The sequence below is a fragment of the Rhyacophila brunnea genome, unplaced genomic scaffold (genome assembly GCF_057557595.1).
Source record: "Rhyacophila brunnea isolate RB1 unplaced genomic scaffold, BYU_Rbru_1.0 scaffold_12, whole genome shotgun sequence".
In the NCBI taxonomy this organism is placed as follows: domain Eukaryota; kingdom Metazoa; phylum Arthropoda; class Insecta; order Trichoptera; family Rhyacophilidae; genus Rhyacophila; species Rhyacophila brunnea.
Window position 1 is genome coordinate 18,977,110 of NW_028232774.1, and position 23,178 is coordinate 19,000,287.

The 23,178-nt window shown below is 32.1% G+C and overlaps 1 protein-coding gene across 1 annotated transcript in view; it reads left to right on the forward strand.

Moving 5' to 3' along the window:
- The window catches only part of TfAP-2 (transcription factor AP-2), a 126,618-nt gene that overhangs the window by 95,402 nt on the left and 8,038 nt on the right, over positions 1 to 23,178 (forward strand). Inside the window, exon 6 of the mRNA XM_085940088.1 lies at positions 1,452 to 1,647. Within this exon, the coding sequence (XP_085796214.1) occupies positions 1,452 to 1,647 (196 nt within the window). The remainder of the gene's footprint in view (positions 1 to 1,451; positions 1,648 to 23,178) is intronic.

Consider the following 23,178-nt stretch of genomic DNA (forward strand, 5'->3'; position numbering starts at 1 on the left):
GGGACTCTCAACATATATTTTTTAATTCAACATTTGAAGCCGTCTCGTGTTCACAAAGTTTTCTATTATACTTGTTCGAGCTTTTCATTGTGACGGTATCTTGCGCTTTAAGACTTTCCACCTCCAGGAAACGGGGTCCTCCGCTGTTCCCTTGATTATCTCGGGGTCTCTTTTTTCTTAATGATCTTCTTTGAAATTTCGTTCAACTTAGTGAAAACTATTGTATGCACTTTTTATCATTCTCAATTATTCTGCTGTAAGTGTTCTATCTATTTGCGACAAAGTTTTCAAATTATGTATATTCAATAAAGAATGTTAGATTCTTAAGTCTTGTGAATTATTCGTTGAATAAAAAAAATAGTTTATTAAATGACGTTATAATTACTGCTATAGCTTGACGTTCCATTTTCAATAAATAATATGAAAAAACTTGATTTAACGTTGGCTTTCATATACATGGTGGATAATTATATATTATATTCGAAGACTCACAAGTTGCATATTATAGATGTAAGTACTTCTTGAGGAAAATGTTGAAACCACCTTCCTCTTACGTAAGCCCTCGGCACGTATGATATAATCAAAAGTATTTAATTAATTCAGGCGACATGTTACAAGTCTATTCTGCTCAACATATATTTTATGATAATATTTATGATACCATAGTGAGCGCGACTATTTACAACGTATTTCTACTATCATTATAATGGGTAGTTAGAGAATTAATGCAACGCAATTTTGACAGATGGGTTAGGTAACGCAGGCGACGCCATTATGGCTAATATGATAAACGAACATAGAGATTTTATAATGCAGCATTATAGAGACGAAATAATGATACAGTTTATTAACTGTATTGATTTGCAGTAACGCATTACTATTTATAGCATGACAATATATTATATTAAATATCATTCGTTATGCTCGTTAGATATTGATATGAATGGATAAGAAAGCAAACAAGAATTATTAATAATAGACACACGACGCGTACTTAAGGAAGTATACTGAAAGAAAAAAAATAGTTACTTGTATTGATATCGTGATGAACGTATGGATTTACTGCTAACGTGTTATCGTGCAAGATTGCATGCATGGATCAAAAAAATCAGAAGCTTCTGAATTTTCACGCGATAGTTGGAACTACCATGACATGCATAGTAGAGTGATAGTGGCGTCACTGGCGAACCTGCCAAAAAAATACGAACTACACCGCGCAGCGAATTTTAACGTTTACCAATTTTCACAACCTATCAAAATAGCACCATATAATGACTAATGAGATTGGCGAGACAATCATTACTATCACGTGTCCACAGCTATTATCGCAACAGCTTAATTTACACACTTTTTGCGCCAGTAAATCCACCTGTTAATAATCAATGTACAAACAAAACTGACAGATAATGGACATTAAAAACATTAAAATATTCTTATCGTTTTTTTTTCAGATATGAAAGGTAAAGACATGGGAGTCCTAGCTGGCGGAGGATCGGGTGCACCAAGCGACGTCTTCTGTTCAGTCCCTGGGCGGCTGAGTCTGCTTTCCAGCACCAGCAAGTACAAAGTCACAGTCGGTGAGGTGCAAAGAAGACTGTCACCTCCAGAATGTTTGAATGCGTCGCTTCTTGGGGGCGTACTCAGAAGGTGAGTTTTTTTTATTATTGCATCATTAACTTCAGATATTTCTTCGAGTTACACTAAGATCACCACAGTATGATTTTTCAAAAGCTAGTCACATCACTTCTTCAATATTTTTAATTAATACCTGAGATTGTGTAGACAAGAATGATTTACCTACGATTTTCTGTCTTAATCTGCTTAATGAGTTGTATGCAATAATTTTTACTTCTCACCAGACAAAATGTGTTAGGTCTATACAACAGTAGTGTGCGGTGACTTTTGATATGGAGAGATGCTCTCCAAAATTAGTCGTTTAAAATATATTACTTGAACTTGCTACATAATATATTATATAACTAATGCGGAATTTATTTGGAAAAAATATATTTAAAATATATATAATATAATAGCAATGCAGCATTTGCAACAACATACGGGTATTAAGTAAGCAGGTATATAATTACTAAATATTTATTTCTATAATACGATATATTAATAATATTAAGTACCTGATTTCGTGACTTTATATACCTACAATGATTTTATTTATAAATTTTGGTTTTAAGGATATAATAAATATTTGAATTATTTTGAAATAATTTAGGGATGCGCTGCATCCACAGCATCTATGAACAGCAAGCCACTGCTATACAATTTTCCTGTGGTTGACAGCAATTATCGGTTGTATTGGTTATTTTTTCACATAGCTGGTCTTTGTTTTTTATATTATAACGTCTTTATCGTAGTTTATTCAATGCTGAATACAAGCAAGATTTAAGATTGTTGTTTATTAAAGAAAATGCATAATACTTATTGAAAAATCTTCACAAAACGAAGTTTTTTGATTGCGTTCTCTATGTAGCCTTTAAAGCTTAAACTATCGATCCGTCAATGATTCACCCGAATTACTTCTAATATCTACATTTTATCTGAGCTACTTTAAATTCCGCCAATCAAAATGCATTCTTAAATATTGTGTGTATTCAGTATTAATTTAATTAATAATTATTCGCGAGTACTTGTACATGTGTTCATATTTGAATGCTTCTGAAGTTTTATTCAAAATTGTTTATTTCTTATTTGGTTTTCATTATATTTAGATTTCTTGGCTCTGAATTATTTATTAAAAATTGAATTAAAAATAAAAAACGTTTGACTGTCGCAAAAGATTCACCTGCGACGTTACTTAATTTTATAATAAACCTCCTTGATAACAATATTTTTATTGTGCAGTTAATTTTTGTGATGGTATTATAAGAAACGTCATCAGTTACGGATATTCTTAGATTTAATACTTGTACATACCTACGCCAGTTTCTATAAACATTTGGATTACATTATATTAGTTTCGTAGCAATAAAAATAAAATTAAAATTTATTGCTTATTGAAGTATCTAACCAGATCTGATTGAAATGGTTTAGTTTAGAAAGCTAAACGTAAGTAGGTAGGCAATAAAAAAGATTACAGTCTACATTCTAAAAAAATAATACAGCTAGTGACGACTTAATGATAGAGCAACCAGATGAACAAATTTGCATATTTCTGCCTCAATTCGATTAAATAGTAATATATTATTACACGACCTGACCAAGCGATTATAATTTCGATTTGGTGTATGTACATATAAATACCGTATTGTCATAGCCATCGATAATTGGGAGTGAGACAGGCTTCCTACGACATTTCTCTTCACATGTCTATATCTAAGATTTTAAGGTATCTATCTACTCTCTAATTATTATAAATACGACAGTCATAAACAGATGCATCTAACCAATATACTATTTTTATAGAACACCTTATTAGAATGCTCAACACAACTATCTTTACTGGTTCATTTTAATTCATATAGTATACATAACCTAACCTACGCAGTATCCCAATATTGATTGATTGATTGAGCTGCGTTGGCATCGTCATACAACCCGTAATAATGTACTTACGCCGCATTCTCGCGTTGTCATTACTTGTCGTTCAATTGTAACGTATCGATTTAATTTGAAACCAATGACATTAATATGGACGAAGCATCTGGAAAAAAATGACACTCACTTTTATGTCGGGTCTGCCGAATGGCATAATCTGTTCTAACGCCATTACAATAAAGATGATATTGCTGTAAATTCCCAATGCTTTTTGTCGGGTCTGCCGAATGGTTCAGTTCGAAAGCGTTCGCTCAAATGAACATTGACACTAGAAACACTGGTCTAACGCCATTACAATAAAGGTGATATTGCTATAAATTCCCGATGCGTGATATCGCATAATGGAAATTGCGTGACGTCTACCTATGCATGTGCGAAAGTCGCTATGCGCGATTTACTTGCTAGCTACTGTATTGAGTGCGTTGTCCATTAATAATGTCATTGTTTGAAACCATAATCGTAATCAAGATGGCGTCAAGTTTGACATGCCAATGCGAGTAGTTATCACCATGTCTAATTGCCTTGGCAACCAGTCGAATCAAATATTGAACGACTAAAAGTAGAAAGGATTTCAACTTCATTCCTTTCAACTTGCAAGTCTATCAACGTTGTTAAAATAATGTGGTTTCCACTAAATTTATCAATAATTATTGATGTTCAGCTTTCATTCAACACACTGTTGAACGATAAAATCGCTACGTGAGAACGCGATATTAGCATCTTTTCATTTCTTTCTTTATATGTAATGTCTAGGTATTTCCATAGCATTATCAATAATTCACGTGCTGATTTAAATACTTGTACATCACGTTGTAATGGCAAAAATAATAAAATATCCCATGGAATTCACCATTAAATTTATAAAAATAATGGTCTCTAGTTTTGAAGATACGTTGAACTTCTTCGGTCTTTTTCTGTTCGTTTGATGACATCAACATTTGTCACTCTTCATGCTAGGAGTGTTGAGTGTCCATGACATTTTATCCCTGTTTAGCGTTCACAGATCCATGCATTAGAAAATAATTTACTTAACAGCTAACCATTCAGCGTATCGGGTGTAAATTGAAATCTCTATTACTAAAGAGGCATCCATATTATATGTAGGGTATTGCAATGTCACCTTTTAATACTAATAAATTAAATTCTCTATGCATAGCGAGCGGGAAAGCTGTCAAAAATCTGTCAAAATTCAAAATGAATAACGCCTACCAACTTACGAAAAAATAAATGATCCAACATCATCATTGTCGTTGTTTGTTACCGTTAAATCGCTCAAAAGTGATTGGAGCGATTTCACGCCGTTTTGTTTATAATTCGAAATGCAAATTTCGCTCCAAACTGCACTCGATCAATTATAATAATAATGGATATAATGATTTTAATCGGAGCTATCAACTCCACACAGGCCCGAAATGGATTACGTTGATTATAAATTGTGTCAACAGTTATTCTACCCAAAAATAAATGGCAAACCTTTTTATATGTGAATAGTCGGAGCCAGAGCCAACATAATATATAAAGTGAACCTGAAAAAGTGGCAAAAAGAAAATATATTGAAGGAACCTAAACGCGCGATAGTGATAAAAAGAGACCAATGGGTAAGCTGAATTAATTTTGCCTAAAAAGTGACACTTACGTCAATTCGGCGATTTTGATTTGAAAACCATAGGAAGTTCCATCTGGAAGAAGTTCAACATCTTCAATTAAGAAAAGAAAAATTAATAAATAATTAGCTGCAAATTATTCTACCTGCTTTGAGATTTATTTTCCTGGGACGGGCGTTTTACGCTTCGCACTATTATTGACCAATATTATAATACGGTGAACGATCATTATTTATAATATTTAGATGAACAATCAGAAAAAAATCACAAATCAACATAGCATGCGTAGAGCACGATTACATCAAAATATGGGTCATTTATTTTACATCACCAGGTATCTGAATACTGCCAAAGCATAAACTATGCATACATATTTACCTGTAATGGCTAACCAGTTCAATCATACTGAAAACTGTCATGAATCGAGTATTTACAAATACAATTAGTTCATATGAATCCGTTTAAAATTATTTAATCAACAAATGAATTATTATATATGTCATTTATATTTTCCAATAACATATTATAATTTAATATTTCAATGGAATACCTATTTGTTTATTTATTTATTTTCGATAAATATGGGAATTCTTGTCTTCATGCCAAAGTCTTCAAAGAAAATTAAATCCGTGTCTTACAAAATTAAAATAATTACTAAACACCGTAAAGTTTTATATAATATTGAGTCTTCTATGTTTCTTTGTAACTTGATTTATATTATCTGTATGTCTTGATCGATTCTTTAGTACTTATACAAATTTTATTATACAAAACGAATGAAGTTAGTTACCTGACTTATGGTACCTAGTATTTTACAAAATAGATAAATATCACAACTGTACGTAGGTACAACAATATGTACGTTTTGATGAAGAACTCATAGCCCTTCGTCGTGGTGTCTAAAAGGGAAAAAAATATACGAAATAATTATTGGGGTTGTAGATACATTGTACATGAGGTTTGTTTTCGGTTGAAGCTTTTTATACCCTGCGTCCATCTCTGTACATGCGCAATGGGTGGACGTCGAAAAAATTTAATATTGAAGGCATTTGTCAAACATGAAAGTTTAAAACATTACGTAAATATGGGCATGCGGTCTGCTCGATGAACCAGTTTTTCATAACATCTTGTCGCGTATGACATGCATGTATGTCTTCCGCAACCACACGTATAAATTAAATTATTAGTATTCGGGGCCGAAAGTGTTATTAGATCTAACATTATTAATATTGATTTATTGGTACTGCTATATTTGAATGAATTATCAAAAATAAGCTGGTGTATAAATTAAAGAATTTTTTAATAATAGGAGATAACCGACTTTAACATAGATAGCCTATTATATTGGGAGACTGCTGGCTAGGACATAAGCACTATATGAAAGACAATTTATTAGCAAAAATAGTAATGCGCTGGTCAGTTGTTAGAAGAATCCAAAACTCACCCCGGATTGCCTCCTGATTATAATGTATTCATTTAAAATCACAATATTCAACGTCAATATAAGAAAACAATGAAATGAAATTGTTTTTATGCAAAAATAATATATTACATGAGTAGGTAGTTATCACCGTAAAATGATAATAATATTTTTTCAAATCATTAATTATATCCTATAGTATTTTTTATTACTATCTTTGTCTATTAATAGTTTTTAAATAAAGTAAAACATTAGGTAAAAAATATTATTATTGTTTTATTATAACATTTTTAACTGGTATTTATATGTTGATCTATGATGTTTTGTTTTCTTTAGGCTTATCTATGGCTTAATGATTAATGTTTTCTTAATCCTAGCAACACTAAAGCCTAAATTCCGTCAGACCAGTCTCAAACTAAAATGAGTATTCCATATTCAAATATCGACATGTCAAAAACGATCCGAAGATGGCAGCCTATACTTACCACGCCCAAACTGAAAATAATCGACAAAGCACTTAGAGGCGTACAAAAAAAATCATATTATTGCTTTATAATGATCAATATTCACTTTTTCCAATGCTGCGATTCAATAATGTCGAAGTTTGATTTAATGGCCGGCTGCTTAGCTCGGGAACGGGGATTGTTAAAATGATTTCCGTGATTTAAAATCAATAAAACCGGCAATAATAGTCCATGGTATTGTTAGGATGAACGGCTGTTGGGCTAATCAATGGATGTATTAAGGCTGTGGTACTTTTAAGTGCAAAACTTGATACTTCTTGACGGCGTTTACCATAAAACTTCGATTGCCAGATATAACAGCAATAAATAATCATAGGACTTCGACATTATTGCCATCTAATTTTATTACCATCATCTGCTACTATACATGATATAAGGTATCCTTATTTAGATACACAGGTAACTATAACTGAACCATTTTTCTGTGCTTGTACTCTGTAGTATTCTGCACATAATATGAATCTTTTTCTTATGTGACACTTACACTATTTTTTTAGATATTAATGGTATAAGTACATACACAAAATAATTATAAATGTTCATATATTATTAAACTATTTTTTTTATTCAACAAATAATTCACAAGAGATTTAAGAATGTAACATTCTTTATTGAACACTCATAATTTGAAAAACACCAGTCCTACATGTCTCACCGGTGTTTTCATATTATTTATGACATCGCTTAAACTAAGTCAATACCTATTTTCACCGCCAAATATTTATAAAATACCACATTAATTACCACCGACGGATAGAATGAATAAAAATTACTTAAAAATCATAATAAATATCTATCGAGGCATTCTTAATCAATCTATAAGCGAAAAAAAATCAATTTACAACAAGCTTTTTTTCATTATTTCATTGCAATTGCGAATATAATTTGTAAGGCTTCGGTCACATAGGTAGGTGATTCGCTTGTGTTGAGCTATGTGCTATGCTTGTCTACTAAAAATACTACAGCCACATTGCACGCTACGTGCTTAGGTACAAATTCATTTGACATTTGGTAGCGCTCAAGTCAACAACGATGACACTCTCAAAACTAACCGGTAAGCTACTTCTCAAAGAGAATTTAAGTTTAAAATTTCGAAAGTCTCAAATCCAAAATTGTTGGGTGGATAATGTCAATTCATATCATGCGTCTTTATTCATAACCTCAAAATATACGGTGTTTGACGTTTGTCATACTGAAGAAATATTTGCCATCTTGCAAAATCACTAGGTGACACAATAAAAATAACCAATACGTTTGTTCACCGGGAGACTCGGTGACTTATAATCACATAGCGAGGCGCGAAGCGTGCAGTGTGACCATTGTGATAGTATAGTGTGCGTCATATTTTTTAAAGCTGTTTGTGGTATCAAAATATGATATATTTGGCAAGAAAAATGCTATGGAGACATCGTTGCTTCCGAATATATTTTTATAATTTTATTACTGGTAATAATTTATAGTGTTCTCAAGATTTTCATTGACAATTTCTGAAAAAAAAATTTCGAGAAACGAGAATCAACTTTCACATTATTTCTCCAGAATTCTCGGGATGCGATCTATACTTCAACTAAGGAAGTGTAAGGCGTCAGACAGAGGAGATAGGAAACGTTTATAGTGGGTCGCCTAGACTGCAGCATCGATTATGATTGTCATGATGATAATTGAAATGGCGTTTATTGATAACTATCATCATCACCATCAATATCCAGGGTTGGTCCACTGTTGGATGAAGGTCGTTCCCAGCTCCTTTCATTCTTGTCGATACCTAGTTATTCGCTGCCACGTACAGACCTCGTCTAGCCAGCGGGTTTTGGGTTGGATTTGTTCAACAGTAAATTGTTTGCTCGCCAATCGACATGTCAAGCGCATTCCCATTTCATCTACTTAGCGACCTCTGCGATTCTTATCTGCCTACTTATCCATTGGTTTGTATGGTCTTTCGGCGTTATGCTCAACATGCTCATTTCCATGCCGCGCTGGGCTACTCGTAATTTTTGATAACTATAAAAATTCAATATTATGAAGGTATTTGTAACGTTCGACGAGTCATAGCAACATCACAATTTACTAGTAATTTTGAGACTGTCTAAAAGCATAATTTAATTATGAATACACCACAAGCATGTTTCATATTGGACGTATCGGGAAAATATAATAATGTATATTATGCATTAAAATATAATAATATTATGGACGGTATTGAAAATCAAATAACTCTATGGTTGATTTTTCAGTGGCGGAGGGTTATGAATGTGCGTACTTAAATTCAATTGATATTTGGTTGCGAGAACAATGTTTTTTTACATACAACGAGTATAATGAAATATTAACTGTTTTTGTTATAATTTCTGGCAAATTTGAGTTTTAAAATTTCTTTAAATATACGATTTTTATCCTTACATTCCTTATAATTTTACATTTGGAGAATCTAGAGATTTTTCTTGTTTTAAGTAAGAAAATTTCTCATCCCCATGTTTGACTATGACACAACATTTCAATTTATTCTGCGACAAATTCAATATCTTCTAAAATCAATTCCTACATATCGATCGAATGTGTTTTAAAAATTGATTGCAAAATACTTCATCCTATCTCGTTTTGCGTCTTTACACTTTCTGGTTTTATGAATGTAATATTTAGGTATATATGTATACATACGTCATGCTGTGTGTTGGCATCTGAACACTATTAACGGTAAAAAAATATTTAGGCATATGGGGGTTATTTGCACTTACTGTCTAAAATTTAACAGGGCTCATCTAATTGTTATATTCAACAAAATACCACAACTATACTTACATTTTTTTTCAATTATTTAAATGATTTGAACTCATGAATATAATATATATATATATATATATGGGATTACAATAATATTTTATTTTAGTTGCGTGGATAAATTTTCTTCAACACTTTTGCGATGTTACCCCCTTATGTCTGCCACTGGATGGGCGTTTGAATAAAGAACTAGAAAAAAATCGGACATGATTGTTCGTTCCAAAATTGAATTTGAAATTGAATCATACTGGAATGATGCCGTGTGACAGCTAGCACACAAAGATGGCGGCTTCGTTAATGGAATAATGATAATTTGAAAACACGGCCAGTGTCTGCCTGCGTGCGTACGCACGTCAGACTTAACATGGCGTGTTTTAAATTGAAAATTTTCACATTGTACACGTCGTTATATCGCGTATGGTTTGGCGGGAATTTATTTGGCAATTGCTCCAGCGCCGTAACTGCCCACTGGAGTGCACTCCAAACAGTCCAAACGAAAGCTCATCATGATGATGCACATTTGAAAAGTCAAAGACAAATATATATGTGGCAATACCAAATAGGAATGAATACACATCCTATCAGCTTAACCCAAACGGGTATGAGTAAATAAATATTCACTATACAATTCCCTGCCTCAAATACAACAATTTCTTTTTCTGTAATCAATACAATACTTCCTAACGAAACGTCACGGAAACCGCCACTCTACCACTCATCACATACGTGGCACATACGGGTGGATCCATTTTAGCATAATATAAGATTAGCTTTCTGCTAAATCCACATAGATTTAATATATTATATATAATTTCTGACATTCCGTAAGACAATCGGAGCCGTTCATTAGTCGGTGTATTGGCGTTAGGCGATATGCAGTCATTGAGGTGTCGGCTGATTAGTATGGAGCGGTTTTCATGCAATTATGTTTTTATCGCTAAGAGGTGAGCCCAAACTAAACGTGGACTTTCTAAGATTTTCGTTTGTGACGTATCCATGAGTTCAACGATATAATACCTCATTAGGTGGATCATATTAAAGTAGTCTTGTAGTAGCTCCTCATCGAGGATTGACTAAACTTAATCGAAAGATATTGAAAGTGAGAAGTTAAACTATAATGACACAATCACTTTGATTTCCTTAGTCGGGGTTAACCCAGAGCTTCCAACCAGTGCCCTTTTTTACCATTCAAATATTTGCCGTCTATCGACATAGTGTCGGTGTGTTAACACACATCAAAGTACGCCAATATTCGCCTAGCTTAAGCCTTTTGCTTGTCTAAAACAGATGTGGTAGGGAAATATCGAAGATTGATTTTTTATTTGAACTTACTTATTTTATTAACCACAAGATAACAAAATCTGTGTAGATAAAATCAGTACTACCAACAAAATAAAAAAAATCTATCTATGTATTTGACATACTAGTAAACAAATAACACACATTATTTTCTTACTGGCCACTTCACAAAATACGTCGTTAGCCATTCATGGGTCGTCAGCACTATTTTTGATTTGTATACTTCTTTAAAATATTGTTATTATTGATATAAGATGCCGAACAATATTGTTACGTGGATGAATCTACTTCTTGTTAGTAGTAATCCGAGATCAAGATGTTCAATATTCACAGCAACAATATTATAGATAAGACAATAAGACAGGGCCGTCGTAGTGCAAATAAAGAATGATTAATTATTGTATTTGAATTAAATTTCGTTAGATTTGTTTTTAGATGGGTCATAATGGTTAATAAATTCTACATTATTGAAGGAATCTCAGCACACTATCATAAAAATTGTTATCCATTCGCTCATGATTTAGGTCATGGGAAAATATTGATAAAGAACGATGTTTTTTTCCATCCTAGACGATACAACGCCTACGCTTTTCGGTTGTATTTTACCGAGCAGAATATACAATATTTTTTCAATGCATACATGAAGGAATAAAATAATCATTTCAACTAAATAAAGGGTAGGTATGAACCTAATATTAAATTAGCTACAAGTCATGTTGCACTATACATTTTTTTTCGAGCAGCGCTCGAAATATAAAATTTTACGAACCGAAGCGCACGATAATTTTCCGAAAATATAAACATAATTATCTATTTTTATGTATATTTTATAAAAATAAGTCTGTATTTTTTTTTTTTGTTATATAACCTATCTACCTCAGACGATCAAATTATTTTTTCCATGTGAGGTAGCGATAATTTTGCAGTTTTCATGAACTGGGACGGCGCTCCGGTGCACTCCGGTCCATTTCGAGCCCTGACGTAGAGTACCTACAACAAAACGTCAAAATTTACGTTATTGTATTCATGCAACCACCTGTATGCCATGTTTAAACGCTTTCAAAGCATAAACTAAATAATTATTATCATCTGTAACAGCCTTAATAATATCATCTGAATCCATGGTGAATTTATATTAATGTTATAATTGTAATTTCTTCCGTATAATACACGAACAATGTACATGATTCATACGGGAAATGATATTATATGTAGGTATGTCAATCAAATTCAAATTCAACGTAATTAACATCATTTGTTTTTCTGGAAAGTTCTGTATAATTTTAAAATACAACTTTTTCGTTGCATTATCTATGGTTTTTTTTAAAATCTAACGATGATGGAACATTTTATGCATCCAATTTCTATATGTATTATACAAATATATTTAGCCATGATTGATTCAATTTTATTAATACTAAAGAGTCAGTTACGGTGCTGAGGATTAAACAACTAGGAGTATAAGGAACAGCGCTCGAAATGGAAAACTTTACGAACTGGAGCGCTCAATAGTTTTACGAAAATATTTACATACCTAGCTATCTAATTATACGTGCATTTTAGAAAAAAAGTGTGTTATATTTTTTGTTATATGGCCTATCGAGCTCAGATGGTCAAATTAATTTTTCCACAAGACGCAGAGATAATTGTGGGGATTTTATGAACCGAAACGGCGCTCCTGTGCGCTCCGATCTATTTTGAGTCCTGATAAGGAACATTAATTTATCACATCACCATAATATTGTCCTAGTTGGCCAAGGTATCTGTTAAAAGGATTAAAGATGTAACCGCTCTGTATGAAAAATGATAAGCATTTTTAATATATTCCATGGATATATTGTTATTATTTTTATTGCAATGTATATAATACAAATGTTTTGAATTATCAAGTTTTTTTTTAAATATTGATAATGGATTATTTGATAACAATACCTCATTTATAGGTTGAAAGCAGATTTGTCGATTTTACAGACGTGCATTCAACTTTGAAGTCGATTTTATTAACTTAACACCGGCCCAATATTGTATTCTTTCAATTTTCACAATATAAATTATTGTTATGCGTGTGGACTGAAAGATAGTTCATGTTCCAACCCTGTGAAAATCAAGCACTCGTGTAGAGGCAGGTAAGGTCAGAGCCTCATCCGTCAATCGCGTTTGATTATTTTTCGAACCACCTCGCCGGTTACTTACGGATAATGCTTAACTGTATAACGAAATAGTTACCTACCTATAATATAACTAGGTACCAGAATATCTCATTGCTCATCCACTTCTTCGATTACCTATGCTGCTTGGCGAGGTTCGCACTATGAGTTATAATAAGAAAATTATATGAAAACTCTTGAAGAAAAACGTCCTTTCTTGGCAGTTGTCTTTTGAATTCCCATTCATTATATTATATATTAATGATTATAAATCAAAATGCACTACTTATATAAAAATATAGATGAATTGTATAGTATTCTTACAGTTACTCTACTTAAGATAATACTTATACATACTATAATCATTGTAACCGGTGTTAACTGTATATTTGAAAAATATTTTATTTAATTCAAAGAATAATTATTATAAATAGGTTTCATCGGGTGTTTACCTTTTTAGTTTCTATTAATATGTGGAGGCCTATAATAATGCTTCGCTTTTAAATTCTTCAAAATGTACAGAGGGTAGTCAAGTTGTCAAGAGAAATGAGTAAGTACTCTTGACTACGTAGCCCCATAAATCGCTTCAACATTCAAGACTTCCTTGATTTTATACAACTTATCCGGGATAATGAGACTCCTCCAGAGTCGCTGATAACCAATTATCTAAAAAAATATGAATTGATAGAGGATGCCAGATAATGGTATGTCAGTAAAACTGCCTCAAATATTGATATACTACACTTATGTGAAATGTATTTAGATGGACGCTACTTTATAGAATATTACCATATGATCATTTTCAACTACTCAATAAACTCTTTACTGTGTTCAGTATTCACTGCGTATTTGTAGTGTTTTAATTGTTTACTATTGTATCTTGCTATTTATTTAAATTTAAATGTAATGTTAAATTGTGTTCATGATATATTCAAAATATATTTAAAAAATTGAAACACATATCCGATACTACTTGATGTCGGCGGGTCTAACTTTGTCTATCGAAATAACATCTCAAATAACAAGGGAAGTTAGGCCCCCATCAACGCAGGATTTTTTTGAAATTTCAATTGAGTGGTGAAAGTTAAGTATTTTGATGCTTTATATTCTATTTTAAACAACAATTTAATATAATATGTAGTTTAAATTATTAAACTTTTAAACAGTTCCTCGAAATAATTTGAAACGTCAATGTTTTTAACATACACCATCATCTAATCACAAGCATTGTTGAAAGTCGAACGATGATTGTTGTTCAACGTTGCTCACGTGAGCATTCGCATCGATATATTGTAAATCATTGTAATACATCACTTGAATACAGGTATTGATTGAACATATTAAAATATCCGATGCTTAGTTATGGTATTAATGCTAGCTTTAAGTTTAGTAGGACCCAACAACTGCCAATTAATTAATAAAACCTGCTGGTATATTATAAAGCCTGCATTGACACTTCCAAACGACATATCCAAAACAAAGAAAAGTTATTAATGGCAGTTTCCAAATTAATCAATTAATTTTTTTAATTTAGCCAAACAAATAAATTCATTTTTTATAGATTTTTTTAATGAAACTTCATTAGACTGATTGTCTACATATTCAGTAAAATGATTATTCAAACCTGAGTCTTTAAATTAACTGCCTAACTAGGTTTTGTGGGGGGAAAATAGCTAGCATTTGCTTCCTTCGTAGGCAAAGATACATAATGATAATAGGTATGATATAAGTATTATATATGTAGATGAGTACCTAATAATATAATATTATGATGACTAATGGTGATGACCTAGCATAGATTTGTAATTAAACCTGTAATGCATTATTATTTATGATACGTATCTTTTGTAACTATATGATGGCCACATACACTACAATAGCCTTTGTTTCTAACCACACGGCAATGCCCAAATTCAAACGGTTTCAAAAACTCATTAAACTCGGACTTTCTCCTCAATCAATAATGTCCGTTTTTGTGCTCAGTTTTTCAGCCAGCAAATTAAATTAATTTATGCATCTTAAATGGGATAGTTTCTAAGTTATGGCGGGCGTTATAATAGTGTAATGATTGGCAGATTTCCATCGTGTTTGCACATGCCAATCAAGCCTCGGAGCCCCGCGGCGGCCATCTTTAGGCAAACGTCAAAATTGCCGCCATAATATTATATGTGAGAGCGTGTCTATGATTTAGTGGTCGACAACTTTATAGGTTATTGAAGGCGTAGGGTTTTCAAATATAAAAAATTTTATTATTGGTGGAGCAACAGCCTGGTGTGAACCCCAGTCGCCTCCAACATTTCTCTCCTACCTTGCTCTGGAAAGCCAGTCCGACCAAGAGTCTGGACGTCCTATTCTAGTAGGTACTTCCACACACTGGTTCATCGGAGTTACGGTCTCCCATTGTGGTCGTCGTCCCATTATAACAACAGTGTGAAAATGTTAATTATTTACCTTAGTATCTACCATCACTTCACATATTACTATTATAAGCAGGGCTCAAATGAAGCGAAGAATACGAAACATATCGGACGTATGGTAAAAAATATTATGACATTAGTAAACCAATATTTCTTTCTACGAACTTCTGTGTTATTTTGGTAAAACCTTAAGGTAAATGAAAATAAAAAGTGTCAATGTTTTTGGATTTGTCCGCCCAATTTATAAGGAAACAATTGTACATAATTCAATATTATCGGAAAATTATCGAGCGCTCATACGTTATACTGCATGCGAATGTATCTATGTAATAATTAAATTAGAATTTTTCAGGGGTTCGTTTGCTAAAAAAATGTTGATCTCAACTGGACTGTGAAGAAAGATAACTAAAACATAGAGAAAACGGTGCGTTAGAAACAGGTTTATAATATGATTCGGTCTCATTTTCACCCCTTTAACGAAAGCTCTCGACGATACACTATGAACATAATAATTTCGCTTTGAATATAATCTTTCTAATACGTTTATAAGCATATTTTTATATTAATTGTATATTTAATAATGTTATCAATAATATCGATATGTCATGCGTATTATAGTATCAACGCCATCTGTCAGTTGGCTTTGGAGTAGGTATTTGAATTCTGAATATTATTAGATAAGTGGGTATAATATTTACGAATACTCATGAAATGTTATAATTTTACTCGTCAAACCCGGACGCAGAAAAGATTCAAATTAAACAACATTTTTTTATCTCATACTATTTACACATTTCAAATTTTAATCAATAAAAACACCTTCAAACAACGTGGAAAATACCTATACAAAACTTTACGTTTTAAAAACGTGTATAATCATAACTTTAGTTAATAAACCATATATTATTAAATATAATAATAACGATGAATTCAAAGTATGATTGGAAACATTTTGATGCTGCAGAAGAGTGACAAACATAAATTAAACCTATTATCGTTCCTACAACCCGTTCCCGTGACGTTCATCTACATATACAAGTACCAACTGGGTGTTCATCAAATCTTTTGGAAAAAATTCAACAAAAATAAATCGATTATTGCTATCAATTATGATACTGTGAATATATCATTATTATTATTATATTACTATCACATGGGTTCCTAAAAATTCCTTAAATTTTAATTAACCAAATAACTTGTTACGTAGGTACCCAGTAACGTCCCGTGGAAGTAGGTTATGCGTTGCATATGGGCGGCACATTATAAAGGGGGGCGAATGAAAGAATAGATACAAATATCACAACTTTTGAGAGCAGTGGCGGTTTTTCACAAAGAAAACAATGCTGTCGTTTCATTGTAAAGTACCTATCGACATCTTAGTTTAAAAAAATCGCGACAATATAACTATTCTTTGTACTGTAATATCCGTAATAATATATATTTCAATGGCAGTTTATCGCACGGATAAAATTTTCAAAATGGTACTTTCAAACCTGTCAGCACCACAGACCTCCGCGTACCTGAAACTACCACTGTTTGAGAGTAGATTTCGTGAAAATGCTTTAATTCACATTCGACGGTGTGTATGTCAATTTAAAGATTGATGGTGTATTTGTCTGCTTAGGGTAGCCGAGAATAAATAATTAAATATGTATGTTGGTACCTAACAAATTTGCAGACAATTCGAAACTAAACATGAAAGGGGACGGCATTCTATTTCTGCATAAGGACGGCACTTTGCATAAGGACGTCACTGTAGGTACCTACCTACTTATCATACGTACGTACGTATGAATCTGTTTTCGTATATATATGTAAGCGCATGTACTTAGAGCTATGTATCGTTACAATGCAATATTTTAATGGATAATTAAGTGGGGTCGCTGATAATATCAATAGCCGATCTCTGTCACAAATTATGATGTTTTTAAACACGTAATTTAATTATTAAGTAAACCTATTTCCAAGAAATTTTAACATGACCCATCATTAAAAGAAGACGGACAGGTTTCCTCTATTAAAAATATTTTTAAATAATTTTTAGCTATTTTTCACATGGTCATTTGTAACATAGACCAGTATTAACATAAACAACTCATTTATATTGATTTTTTAATACCGTGTTATTTTAAGCACATTTTTATTCATCTAATAAGATAAGTATGACCTATATCTCAAAAAATATGAAATGACCCTTGATGTATTTGAGAAAAGTACCCTAAACGGATTTTCGGGGATATTGAAAAAAAAATGGGTCTAGCCATTGCCGACTCAAGTAGAAAGCCGATAGATTCACGACGACTGGTCCTACTTTTTCCGCCCCTCCCGTTGTTGTATATGTATGAACTGTCATTGCCTGTCATTATTATATCTATAGAGTGCTCATACTGACGCGTCTGTCGTGTTCACAAAGGGAATGGTTTGATTTGAATAGGTATAAATAATACACTAGCATTAACACACCTTCTACAAATGTAATGCATAGATCAATGCTACATATTTTTTGGAAATCGATATTACCACCGGTTTTGTGTAAAGGACTAGTCTGACTTTGACAGCTGATGAATAACAGGAATGTATATTATTTATTAATAACACTGATAGTCAATATATTTGATTTGAGATTTTTTTATAATTTAATTTGAAACGAGAAAGAGCGAATCAATATGTCAAGTAATCTGGGATCTGATTTTGACAGCTGAAAAGTGGACCACTCGTTGCTTGTGCAATAAATTATGCTCAGGCTTTATTAATCTAGAGATGGCGGTGGTTTAGCTAAAATATGCATCTTACTCTGAGCTATATCGCATGACACATATTATATAAAGCGATTTTATCAATAAGTGTGTTACAACGTGAATTTCGTTTATTTAATTTGATACTAAGGTTTCCAATGCTTGATAAAATATCACTTCTTAATGCTTGTATAATATTATTATTATGTTTAATAAATTAAACTTCTAAACATTCTTCCCGTATTTCCTTTGCAATCGTTTGAAAAAATAAAATATGGAATTAGTTTAGGGATACGTTTGATACCATGGCGAATACTATAATAGTAATTTTTAAACTAATTGAGAAATGTATAAACATATTTTATAAGACCCCTGTGGTATAAAAGTTCGCTATAAATTATTGTCGACAACCTGTTACTGCCGACATCTATTTATAAGAGTTATAAGTTTTGATCATTAGAACCTTACAAGACGTTACATTTCCACTTCAGTGAGACGTTTTACATACAACGTGTTTTATGTTTTATATTATAACATATGCGAAAGTTTCGAACAAATTTATTATTACTCGCTTTATACGCTCGGCTAGAACATTAAAACAATAATAATATACCATAGAGAAACGATATAATATGAATACGTGTATTAATTAAGGCGCTAAGTACCAAAAACATAAAAACTGGCATTTTTATAGAAAAATGTTCTACATACCAACGCCAATAACTTCAACTATAGTCTAAGTGCCTCAAGCAAGTCAAAAAAATACAGCAAAATAATTAAACCTGTCGACGTTGTAAGTCCGTTGGCGTGTTTTATTTATAATGGTGTAAGTAGCACTGCAGTGGTTAACGGCATTCAATATTAGATAGCTGACGATGGTGTGTTGACACTTGCGAGTTCTTAATACCTAAAATTATAGAAGCTGCCGTGATTGCTTCACACTGTAAAACTACATTTTTCAAAAGGTCTGCTTCATGAAATTTTACTGCAATGACTCGGTATTTTGTAAATACAGGCAATACTACTTTTTGGTACTTAGAGTCTTATTTAATACACGTATTCATATATACAATAACTTTTCCTGGAAGATATCGATTTCATGTTTAAATACATCATGCAATTTAAAATAACTAGTGTTATCAAATATTATTACAATAATACATAAGTATTATCAAATATAAATGAAAGCTTAGAAAATTTTTCCTTATGAGTCAGTAAAACCCTTTTGTATTCAAACATTTTTACGTCTACCAGACTGCCAATCGAAATTTTACCTTTCAGAATCATATGTCAGTGTTTTTCTTAGAATGCCTACACATAGATAGGGACATATTAAATAGAATATTAATGGAAGGTATAGGTCATAATAATTTTTATTAGTAGGTACCTATCAGTGACGTGCGATGACTTTTGAGATCAGGCATGTTTTTCATTATAAGTTTGTATCTATCAAATCCGCCATTGACTGGTTAGGTACTATATTTACTTTTATTTTTTGCTTGAATACTCTACAATGATACGAGGATAAACGCTACGTCGTTTTGTTTTAAAAATCTTATAGAACTGATTATTCAGTAAAAAAAAAAATATAATTAGGATATTCAAAATTGGAATATTGCCGTGAGAAAATTTTTACATATTATAATATACGAGTATCTGAATATACCCGTATGATTTTAATATATTATATACGATGATAAATGACATTTTCTTATTTCCAACATTTCTATGAAAATTATGTTTGTTTTACGCCAACGATGGCCGAGCCGGTACGCGTCAAACTTATAATGTTGGTGGTCCCATATTCGTTTCTCGGATCTGTTAAAAATTCACATAGTACCCAGAGTAGGTACGGACCCGATAGGTTGAGCAAGTGGCTAGCATCCATTTCTCATGAAAACGAAAATCTGTTAATACAACCACCATTTTGTGGATACCCATATTATGATCTTCTTACGATTGAACATGGTATATATTATATTATATAATATTGATAGCTTGGAATAATTTAGGAATACGCCGTATCCACAGCATCTATGAACCGTACGCCACTGGCACCTTGACGATAAATGAAAATCTTTTTTCGTAGTGCCGAGAGAAACTTTATTCGAATTTTCAACAAAATGAAAGGCCTACGCTCTTTTATCAACCGTCTTGAGTGTTTTCTTGAAATATTTAAATATGGGTAAGTAGATCAGTGGGCGGTTTTCCATCTGATGACATCATATATCGACATTATGATATACATCAAAAATCATATAAGATTATCTCGAAAGATGGACCAACCTCTATCAGTTTTGCAATAATATTGTTTATTACCAAAGTATTTCCTCTCGATAAAGATCATCTCTATATCAAATCATACCACCCACTTATCTGGACCGTGTATACGTGTACAATGGTAAAATGGATCGTTAAAAAAGTATAGGTATTATCTAAGATAAGATTTGAGAGATCGATGTTGGTTCGGCTGAGAGATCAATAAAAAATTACAAGTCCGTCAAAAGGCGCCGGTCGCTGTCGAATAAAATTTACGGCATTTCACATTTTTATAACACGTCGCCGTGTAATTAAAAGTTTTAAAAAAAAACAACACGTTTGACTTTCTTAGTGTTGCAATAATGTGTCAAAAATATACAATAGACAAAATGGCCGAATATTATACGAGCTTTTGTTTTAAGACGATTGCGCGGATCGCGTGAAAATAATTATGGCTTGGTTCGTTTTTGGCAAAGTTCAAATCACCATATAAATTTTGTTCTATCAGCTATGTCATTTATTTTTCAGTTGCTTTATTCATATTAAATGCATTTTGGGAGCTATTCATTTTTTAACATTGCTAGAAAGTTACATATTATACACACTTGTAATATCAAAGCAGCTGTGTTGTTACACTATTTTGTTTCCGCTGCAAGTGGTTCAAGTCAGTATGACATTCAATATAATATTATGGATGACAACTATTTGATATCGTAGCATTGATGCTTCACCGTAAAGACAATTGTATGGTTATGCCGAATGTCAATATGATGCTCATCGGAAAAATTCTGAGTAATAACATTGCAAGGTTCTATTATGTGAAGAGTACCTACGTTAAGTGAATTTGTCTCCAATCAAATCACTACTTCGAATGCAATATGATGATTGTTTCGTATTAAAATAAATGGTAATAATTTGAACGAAATATAGGTACAATAATTGAAAGTCTTCATTTATTGCTAACAGATTACGTACAACTAGCACTACCATTATAATTCGCAATTCAGTACCACGGCCTGAACATATTCGACCTTGTAAGAAACGCAGTTATTACTTTATACCACCTTCAATTGATATTTCTGTAGACAATCGCGTAATTGCTGTAAAAACAATCGAGAATATAAATAACTTCGAATTTCATTTATTGTCTTAATTTTAATATTTAATTAAATCACTTTAATTGATTTGTATAATTCTACCTTTCTCGTAGTGTTACCAACATCATAAATTTTTGGATTCGAAAAAAAAACTTATCTCTTCATCTTGAATTAAATGGTTACTTGCTTATCCCTTGATTATTTTATTATAATATGACCCCGTCGAGTTAAGCAGAATGAATTTATATGGAATTTTCTTTTTTCTTAATTAATTTACTGCTCTCAAATAAATTTCCGTGTTTCGGCATTACCCATTACACACAAAAGGATTTAAGTTAAGTGGATATTTTTTTCCTCCATTCTTACTATTAGTTTTGACACCTCTGATAACGGCTCTCAATCCGTGGCATCATCTAAGTATGTAGGTATACTTAATCATAAAAATATCTGGTTAAAATATTTTTAACAGGTTATTGCGTAAAGTTTTTCGGGACTACAAATAATTTAATTTTTACCGTGACTCAATCGATATAAGCGGAAAGATTGCAGAAATTCAAAATTTTCTTCATTGACGTTCATTTTTATTAATAAAGGTCACCCAAAGGGAATCTTCACAACATTCGCGTCAAATTTTGCGCTAGATTTAAATTGCGTGACCGTCCCAATAACAAGAATCAGACATTTCACACAGTTATTTCGTTTTTATGAACAATAGTTTGTTTTCAGTGAGGCAATTAATAGAACAATATAGTTTCATTTGATCACTAATCATTCATAGACTTACAGAGTCGAGCCAATGGACTATATTATCACTATACTATCCCAAGATTGGTTTTGTATGAGTGAATGTTTAATTTATCCTAGAGCAATAATTTATTTTTCTATTTGGGAACAATCAAAAATGGTTTTTCTTCTTTTTGTCGTAAATCATCTGCCATTCCTATTATCCTCCCCACTGTACTAGATAGTCTGCTCCAGCACACCACCTGATATCGTCCATCCACCACCCTTCGCACGTCTCTAACCTTCATATTTCAATAATTCTTGGTCACCACTAGGGATTCCAATCCCGGGATCCCGACCTATTTTCGATACCTATGAATCCCGGGATTGATAAATATAATCCCGAAACTTTCGGGATTGATCTTTTTATCATTTTTTTATGGAAAATAAAATAAAAACAAAAATATAACACAAAAAATACTTTTGATAAAAAATAACAACATTAGAAATAAACTGAGTTTGAATGAAGTTTGATTTATATCCATGTTTAAGTTGCCGATTCATTCTATTTTTTCACATAAATTAATAAAAAATAGAAAGATTGGAAAAAAACAATGCTTAGCACT